A 9781-nucleotide genomic window follows, 5' to 3' on the forward strand; every position below is an offset into this window, starting at 1 on the left:
CCGCGCCTGCCCGCACCCCCTGCCGGCGGCCTCGAGCGCTCGCTCGTTGATGCCGTTCTGGGGGTGACCCGGCGCGGCTCCGCGGTGGCGGGGCGCTAGACGACGCCAGCCCAGCCAGCGACGCGGGAGCGGGACATGCTGGAGCTGCGGCACCGCGGGGGCTGCCCCGGTCCCGGGGGAGCGGGGACACCGCCACCCCGCGAGGGAGAGGCGGCCGGCGGCGACCACGAAACCGAGAGCACCAGCGACAAAGTGAGTGAGAGAGACAGAGAGAGTGAGGCGGGGCCCGGGCCGCGCCCCCGGAGCGGGCGTGCCGGCCGCGGGGGTCCTGCGTGTTCCCCGGGGCGTGCGAGGCCAGGGCTGCCGCACTTGAACCTGTGCACTGTAGATTCTTCCCCCACCCCGCACCCTAACCCCGCTCAGGGGCCAGGATGGAACCCGTCACCGCGGGCGCTCCCGGCAGTCTACTCCCTCGCCTCTCCTTGGTAGGGCGACAAAGTTGGGAGTAAACTTAAGACGGGCACCTTGGGTTCTAGGCTGTCATTGGAGCCTGACGCAGACCGGCTCTGGAGCTGCTCCAAGCTGCGCTTTCGTTTCTCTGTTCTTTTTTTCCGGGCTGATAAGATTTCGGAGGGTTTGAGGCTGTCGTACATGGGGAACACTTGAGAGCATCGCACACGGGCCAGTTGTCCCCACCAGCGGTTTCCCTTTAACCGAACAGGCTAATTCCAGACTTTGCACATACATATCTTAGGATAGATTAACCTTGCTTCATACTTAAACACTTGTGTAGGTGTAGTACCACTGTTAAAGTTAAAGCTAGTCAGGAGTTTAGGTGTTTTCCTAATAAGCTGGTGCCAGTAAGAACTTTTGGAGAAAAAAAAAAAACCATGCAGTTTTATGGCCGTGTGAAATAGGTAGATTGGGAAACTGGGCCAGAGAATACCTTAACTATAAAAGCTATGTTTACAGAATTCCACTTTGCTTGAGAAACTCAAAACTTTTGAATCATCCTTTGAATTCCTTTGTGGACGATGGTGTGGTGGTGTTTGCTCATAATCCCAGCACCAGGGAATAGGGAAAGGTGGAGGCAAAAAAATAATAATAATAATTTCCACTTTGTAGTAAGCTTGACCCTGGCCCTGGTCTCAAAACGGAAAGACTGCTCTCTATTTGCCTTAAGATAGCCCAAGGTCTTGCAAGCTCACTGAATTTTGAGACAGGAACCTAATTGCCCCACCTCTGTGTTGTTCTAACACTGGGGGCAGCTTGATTGTTCTTCCAAAAGCTTATGTTAATGAACTCGATGGAGCTTGAGGTACAAATCTGTGCCAGGAAAACACGGAAGCAATAAACACGCTGGTGATCTGGTGAGTTGACAGCGTCTTCCATACTGGTGATAGGCATGAGGCTCAAAGGAGAGTCTGGGAAATAGGATACATCTTCTAGCCGTGCAGGGTTGGAAGCTGGAGACGGTGGGGCTAAGAACAGCCTTTTGTGGAAACTGCCTTGGGAACTAGACCCAGAATAGAATTAATTAGGTTGGGATTTTGTTTTAGCACTGCTATCCTTTGGAATCAAGGAAATACCAGCCTTTTCATGTTGACTTCCTTAACTAGAGAAAGCTAGTGAGCTTTTATTAAGACAAAACGTGTCCTGAAAACGTGAAACAGTACGTGAAATATCTCTTGAGTGGATTTACTTACATTGTAAGCACCAGAATGTATTTAAAATAGAAACAGCTTCTGTGGTATCATTTGCCTCATTAGACTCGTCATCCCCCCTTGGTGACTTGTTTACCCCACTGGCTTGTGTGTTTGTTTATAATATGCTGTGTTGTTAGCTGCCATTGGTACATATTTTGGCGGATGTGGTTTTCCAAGATGAAATGCGTCCGTCTGTAACTCATCTTGTGGTGGTTTCTTAGATGAGGGTGAACTTGGTCAAACGGCTGAAATATTCTTGTACTTCTGGAGTGTTCTCTCAAGGGGCCCTTGACTTGCCAGGCTTTGAGGCGTTGAGCTGTATCTTCTGTCCTTCCTTATCAGGGCGTGTATTTGAACACACCTATATTTCCAGGTCAAGGGCTATTTTTAAATCAGTTGCCCGTTGGAGGCTGGTTAATATTTGGTCCATCGAAACTCTTTTAAGTGCTGTTCTGTTCAAGAGCCAGTAAAGAACAAGAAGAAAAAAAATCCCTTTGAGTTTAATGTAAGAAGTAGAGGAGGTGCTTTATAGCCTGCTATTAAACTGCACCCCATGCTTTGCCCTTTTTTAGCCTTTATATTGGTGTTAATGTGACATTTCCATTGTTCAGGACCCTGAGACTTCTGCCTAGAGAAGGCTCTGTGTTTGGAGAATTAACGTGAGGGAAAAGTGCTTCTTACCTCCAGGGGAATGTTCCAGGACTTGTAATGGTGGAGTAGTACTTGCCAGAGGACAAGGACCCCTTCAGCCCAGTCCCCACCCTGGAGCCTTGTGTGGGTTAGATTCAGTAGGCAGCCATGAAGGCCTTGTTAGCCCTGGAAGGTCTGAAAGAACTATCGTCTGGACACTGTAGGAGAAACTTTAAAGAGCACCCGAGGGTTGAAGTGGGAAGAAAGGATGCCTGGGAATCCAGTCAGGTGGACAGCAGTTAGGGCAGGGTGTTCTAGGCAAAAGGCATGCAGAGCTGCTGCTTGACTCGGCATTCTAGGGACAGAACACAGAAATTCGTTTAGAAATCCCAGAGCATAAACTCTGCCTGTTTGGGAGGTAGGGTTGAGCACTCGAGAGCCTTATAGCTTTTGATGTTCCTCTCTGTTCATGGACTCTGGGAAGCTACTGGACTTGGTTTTTGTTGTTGTTTTGGTTGCTGGTTTCCTCTGAAGTAGTGTTTCATGTGTAGTCCAGGCTGAGCTGGAACTTATCAGCCTCTTGTCTTTCTTCCCCTTCCCCCCCAGTGATGGGGTTAGGTGTGCATACCACCATGGGTAGCTTGTCCCTGGGAACTTCTGTAGAGACGTGCATAGCTCAGGAGCAGTGGTCTGGAAAATGCTGGAACTAGTCAGGAACCCTGAAGAGGAGGGTAGGATTGCAGAGCTATCTGGGGAATTAATGGGCTAGTCAGTCTAGGGCAGTGATGTCCTGCAGCATAGAGAAGGCATGTATCTTTCAAAAGATGGCGGTGCTTATGTTGAGACTAACGGAAGAGTGTCCATATCAGAAAAGAGTTAGGGATGTAAGGGGTAACCAAGATAAAGGGTCCTGGGTGTCAAAAGAGGAGGGGTTGCTTGGAAGGTATCCTGAGTAGCGCTTTAGGCTAAAGGCCGAGGCACACACAGAATTCAGCCAAAGCTCTTGGTGGAAACCAGGCTCTCTATTAGGAAGGTGAGGGGAGCACACTTGGTAGCTGTTGTTGGGAAGGGGCAGTGTAATGGCAGCGTTAAGATAGGGGGACCGACCATCTCCTCAGGACAACTGTTACTCCTCAGGATGACTGTCCCCTCAAGGACGTGCTGAAGAGGAGGTGGAAAGATTGTAAGAGCCGGAGGTGATGGGTGACTCACGACAGGCCTGATGCACGGATGAACTCGCCTGAGTTCTGAGCCTGAGGCAGCATGTGCAGGTCCCGCCCAGATGGGGCCCCAGCTCTGAGAAAGGGGAGCGGACAGGGGCACCGACCCCTACCCAGGAAACTATCCACAGCTGATACCTCCGTGTCAGTGGTGCATCAGCCACACCCCAGGGCAGAACCCGTGCCCAGGGTGCCCAGGAGTAGTTGGCCAACACACAGTGAACTCTGGTATTCTTGTGGGCTTCTTGTTTCATTTTGCTTTTTTGTTTTGAGGGAGAGGAAAAGAGCATAAAGTTGCGTGATTAGCGAGGTGGGGAGATCTGAGAGGAGTGGAGGGAGAGGAAAACACGATCAAAATATATCGTATGAATTTTTTTTTTATTAAAAAAGAGGCTAAGGGAAGACATTGTTTTTCGGTGGAGGGGAGGTGTGTTCTTAGAAACGAACGAGAGATGAGGCGCTGACATGGATGAGTAGGCCTGAGCGCTGGGCGGGAGTGAGCCTGGAGCGCAGGGGAGTATGCGCATGTGCCAGGGAAGAGGCACATGTGCTCTTCCGTGAGGAAGAAGAAAAAGCAGAAATGGAGGGGTAGATCCAGCACCGTTCTGAAAAACAGAAGAGCGAACATCCAGGTATTGGCCTTGGGCCTGCCACTCTCTGAGTCCAACAGGGACTCAGAACCAGTGAGCGCTAACAAATTAGTTTATGCTAACACACTGGTTGTGTCCTTTTTGAGGCCCAGGACATTAAATGATCAGGAGGTGGCTAATCTATCAAACCCAGTGCAGATCGTTACACAGCAAATCCACACAGCCTAAGTCAGCCATAAGTCAGAGCATCTGATGTCTGTGAGGGGCCCAGTTCTTTTGGACTTGCTCCTCACGATGTGTCTGGAGTAATAGCCAAGCGAGCGGCAAAGCAGTTGGCGTCTTGCAGTGGGAGAGCAGATGTGGCAGAACCGAGACTCGGGTTAAGGCGTGCCTTTCAGTGTGGAGGCCTGGTTAGGGTGGGCAGCTATCATAATACAGCTGCGCAGAACTGTGGCCATAGCCAGAAAGGACTGAGCTGGCTGTTAGTACTCCCTGTGGATCAGCTGATGGGTCCTTTAGTTCCCTCTTGGGGCCCCTTAGAGGACAAGGGCCTTCCTGAGCACATGTCTTCAGGAATATAAACTATGCCACAGGCCCGTTCTAGGACAGGTGTGTAGTCAGGAAGCTGAGGGTAGATGAGGGTGGGACTGGGTCTTCTTAAAGTCTTTTTTATATTTGGGATTTCTAAAGAACAGCCTAAAGGTGTTACTGCGTGAGCTTTTACACTTTGGGTCTTGACTTGAAGCAGTTCATCTTACTGTTTTGAGAAATTCCCAGAGAATAGTGTCTGCTACCTCTAACAAACCACCTGTCCCACTAGAGTGGACTTCCTGATGCAAGCAGTCAGTATTGTGTGCATTTGTAAATGTCCAGGGAAAGGTGGCATTTTGTTATTTTGGTAATTTTATTATTTTTTCCACTCTAGAGTTCTTTATGTAGTAAAGTAATCCGAAGGGACAGTCTGCAGCGGCTCAGGCTTCTTTCCGTTGCTTCTCCAGGTGGAGCCGACTGGCACTTTGGCCAAACCTGGTGCCTCTTTGCTTCCTTCTTTTTCAGGATCATCTTCCCTCACTAATTAGTGATGCTCTGCTCTCGGGGAGCTTACCGTGGTCACCACTCATGGATGCTTTTGACAAGCATCATGTACCAGCATCAGTAGCGCCGACTCTTCCTGTTTCTTCATGGCAACATTTGTGGGGCATCCTTGCTGAGTATTCCCCAGGCCCTCATTACCACAGGAACTGGCCCTGGGAGCTCGGACACACACACCCGTGAGATCAGGACTGCAGGAGCGCAGAATGTGGCAGTGCTGGTGACAGGGCCAGTTCCTGCAGGGTCCTGCTGTTCTTGGTGCTGCCGTTCCTGCGGGGTCCTGCCGTTCCTGTGGGGTGCTGCCGTTAGTTGTCTTGATCTTTTTTTTTCCCCCCCACAGAGGGGTCAGACGTATTCTTCTAGTAATTATGTCTGCGTAAGTGTTTGTTGGAACTACCAAGATCTTAAACTTTGTTTTAATATAACATTGAAATGCACAGAGCGGGAGAGTCCAGAGCTCTGTGGGGATCCTGTTTATCTCAGATGTTTTGTGAGCCTAAAGGCTGCTTCCTGACTGCTGGCAGTCCTTTCGCGTGTCAGCAGGACTCTTGGTTGACTGACTGAGAGCTGGATGTGAGGTGCTGAAGCTCATCTCACTGCATCGTCTACCTGGCCCAGGGGGCACCGAAACTGTTTGCATTAAGATAAGGGCTCACTGCCACACCATCTCCCTGTTCCAGTAGGCTGTTTCAGATACGTGGTGGCACTGTGGGGCAGTCAATATTTATTAAGCTCATCTTGGTCCTAACATTTCACCTCAATATGTAGAAATCCAGATGAGGAGACAAGATAGTCCTGGACTCTTCCCTGGCTATTCTTGTTTTCTTTCATCCACTTACTGTCAGGTGAAGCCTTTTGGCAGCTGTCTAGGATGGTGTGCGTGTGGAGCCTGGTGCCTCTGCCTCCTGAGTGCTGGGAGAATGCCTGTCTAAGCATGTGTATCTTACAGACATTTTCCTACACAGCCACAATACTGTTACAGGTTTAAAGATGAACAAGTCTTATTTAGCTGGTTACAGTGGCACACACTCACACTTCCAACTAGTTAGGAGGTTGAAGCTGGAGGATCACTAAGTGCAGTCTGGGCAACACAGACCCATCTTTAAAAAAGGCTATATTCTCATTTTCTGATTGTCCGCAATGTTTCTTTCAGAGCTCTCCCACCCCCCCAAATCAGGATCCTAGTGGGGCAGGACTGGGAGTAGGTGTGGTTATTCTTAGTTGTTTGATTGGGTTTTTATTTTCTGATGGGGTAAGACAGTGTAGTGGGGAGAAAGTGGTGATGTCGTTCATAAAAACTCAGATAAAGCGCACATTCGCTATCACAATTGTAATTAGCATTTGAGTAAAACCCATCAGCTGTCTGAGCTTCTCGGTGTCATCCTATGCCTTTATCCCTTAAGGGATCTTTAGTTTTCTAATTTGGGACTTGGGACTTACATAAATGACACCATTAGACATAGTGTAATTTTAAGAATGACGTATTGTCTCTGGGGAAAGATTGCAGTGAGCAGGGACGTCCTAGAACAGGGCTTGAGATGGACTGTCATGTGACTACTGCCCATGGCATTTTAAACAGCAGATGGCTAGGGCAGTAGTGGGTTGGCCACCCAGGAGGCTGGGCTCATTCATGTCTGTCACCCAGAGGGCCATCACCAGTCCCTCAGCACACAGAGTCCTCAGGGGCAAGCTTAGTCCTGGGGGGTGGGACTCTGGCAGGTGAAGAGGCTGGAGAACTCTGGCTGAAAGGCGGGTTGCTGGAGGGATCTGGGTGTGGCAGATTGGACTATGGGCGCTTTTTAGTATCTCATTTCTGATAATGTCTGTATCGTATTGCCACAACGGTGGCTTAAAACAACACAGACTACTGTCTTAGAGTTTTGAAATCAGCTCTCTGAAATGAGTGAGACCCACGGGCTGAACTCAAGGTGTCAGCAGGCCTGCTGCTTCCTGAGGCTTTTAAGGGAACTGCTATTTCCTTGCCCTCTCTCGATCCTCGGTCTTCCTGCATTCATTAGCTTGTGGCTCCTTCCTTCATCTTCATCTTCCCTTGTGCTTCTTTGCCATCTGTGTGTTATCGTTGGCGGAGAGTGCTAAAATATTTGCTCATGGGTTGTGGTTGTTGACTGTTCTCATTGAACTTTGAGAGTCCTTTATGTCAGAGTCTAGCTGTCAGACCATTAGAAGCTATTTTACCTGTCAAAGCTATCTCTAGCTGTGTGATTGACAATGTTTTCTCCTAGCTGTCAGGCCATCAGCAGCTGTGTGATTGACAGGTGCCCTCCTACTCTTTGGCTTGTCTTCTGATTCTCTTAGCAGTGTCTTTCAAAAATAATTTAGTAAATTTTGTTTTCTTTTTTCTTTTATGGATCATGCTTTTGTTATATTTAAGAAAAGTCTTTAGGACCTGTTCCAAACTCAGAGACTTTATGGAATTTTAAAAATTCTGTTACTGGGCTGGAGAGATGGTTCTAAGGTTACGAGCACTGGCTGCTCTTCCAGCACCCACATGGTGGCTCACAACCATCTATAATGAGATCTGGTGCCGTCTTCTGGTGTGTGTATACATAATAAATAAATCTTAAAAATTCTTTGACTTGGGTTTTGTACGTGTCATGATATCTGGGTAAGGATCCCATTTCTGCAGTTGTAGCAGGCCTTCCGAAACACTGTTTTCAGAGTGTTGAGAATGAGGTGGGCACGTGTGTGCAAGGTCACTTCCTGGACCCTGTTCTGGGGATGGCTCTGTCTTTTGTCTCAGTGCCGTGTGGTCTTGCTGACAGCAGCTTTATAGGAACTCCTGCAAACAGCAGCGGATGTTCTTTGGCTTTATTCCTTCAAAGTTGGCTCTTCTGTTGTTAAGGTTTCCTGTCAGGGTGCCTGCAGGCTTAGCGTTAGTGCACAGAGTGGTTTGGGAGTCTATCTAGAGCTGGGCAGAGTGGGTGTTTTGCTTGACATTTCAGCGTAAACTTTGTCACTTATGCAATGGAAGTGATTATTTCCTTTGGTGAACGCATCATAAGTGAATCAGTATCTAGGAAGCATCTCGCTCCGCATTCTAAAATCAGTTTCACTGTAGAAGCCAGACTTGCAGGTGATCAGGGAGACTCACTCAGCTCAGATGCCATGAGCAGACAATATTTATTTGGGCTTTGTAGTTGGATGATAGTGCCCCCTACTCAGAAATCCTCATTCTACCTAAGTACAAGGTAGGTCCCAGGCCAGGTGAGTTACCTGAGATTGCTTGTAGCGAGAGCAGGTGAGAACTTTCTTTAGTGTAAAGTTGTAGCAACAGACTTGTGTTTGTTCAGTGCCGCTCCTTGGAGTGGGGATTGCTGCCTGTGGTCAACACTTTCCCTGCACAAAGGGTGTGAACTAGTAACATACAGACTAGCAGGCAGGTCACTGCGTTAAAGTGAATTCGGGACATATAGTTGAAGAGTAGCTAACCTGGAGCTGGGAGTCAGAGAAGATGAGATCTAAAGGAGTGGCCTTGCTGCTGAGGTCAGGCCAGGGCCCTGCAGGAGCAGGACTTGAGGAATGGGCTGGAAGGTTAGAAACAAAGCGGGCAAGAGAGGGCTGTAATTCCTGTATTTACAGAGAATAAGTGTCTACATGCAGGAAAGAGGGAGGACGCTTTTTAAAAAGTGGGGCACAAGGAGGATGCCCGGAAGACATGGGTGCCCTCGTAGAAACAGCCAAAACAGCACTCAGTGATTTGGCTTCATTCTGGTGATTTTTGGCAAGGGAGCAGTAAGATGGATTTGTGGCTTTGTAAAATGGCCTTGGCTGCAGTGTGCACAGCAGGTTCGAGTAGGCAGGATAGGAGAAGGCTGAGGCACGGGGAGGAGGGTGATGCCCAGGAGGGCTGATGGTAACAGAAGGAAAGCCAAAACGCAGGCTTGGTGGAAGAGGCAGGTCCGTTGTTTCTGTTGTGTACCCTGGTGCTTTTCATGGAAACACTCCTGGCCATGGCAGACTGGGAGCTAGAGGTACAGGTCCCTGGTGAACAGAGATAAAGGAGAGGCGTGTAGACTTTGGAGTGGGGGGGTGCAGGATGGAAAGACATTTGAGAGCCGCCTTTAAACTATTGGCTTGGCAAAAGGCATCTGTGACTTTGCTTTTCAAAACTGTTTGAATCTACCCAGCATGCATCAGTGCAGTGAAGTGATCCTTTGTCCATTCACCTGACATCCTTTAGAAACCACTGTCTTTGGGGCAGAGGACCCATTCAGTTCTGATGTGTGAGTAATGCTGTTCTAATATACTGTGTTTGGAAATTACACTTTAGTCTTTATTTAGGATGAAATTAAACAAATAAAATTAAATCTTAAATTTTAATTTGTGTTTCTCTAAAGGAAGAAAGATAAAACTCGGAACTTGGGACTGGAGAGATGGCTCAGAGGTTAAGAGCATTGCCTGCTCTTCCAAATGTCCTGAGTTCAATTCCCAGCAACCAGATGGTGGCTCACAACCATCTGTAAAGGGGTCTGGTGCCCTCTTCTGGCCTGCAGGCATACACACAAACAGAATATTGTATACA

The 9781-nt window shown here is 48.5% G+C and overlaps 1 protein-coding gene across 1 annotated transcript in view; it reads left to right on the forward strand.

The window, feature by feature from the left end:
* Positions 1 to 6: 6 nt before the first annotated feature.
* Cds1 (CDP-diacylglycerol synthase 1) overlaps positions 7 to 9781 on the forward strand; it is a 75331-nt gene continuing 65556 nt past the window's right edge. Inside the window, exon 1 of the mRNA XM_005359570.3 lies at positions 7 to 252. Within this exon, the coding sequence (XP_005359627.1) occupies positions 136 to 252 (117 nt within the window). The 5' untranslated portion in view covers positions 7 to 135. The remainder of the gene's footprint in view (positions 253 to 9781) is intronic.

The sequence above is a fragment of the Microtus ochrogaster genome, linkage group LG1 (genome assembly GCF_000317375.1).
Source record: "Microtus ochrogaster isolate Prairie Vole_2 linkage group LG1, MicOch1.0, whole genome shotgun sequence".
Taxonomy (NCBI): Eukaryota; Metazoa; Chordata; class Mammalia; order Rodentia; family Cricetidae; genus Microtus; species Microtus ochrogaster.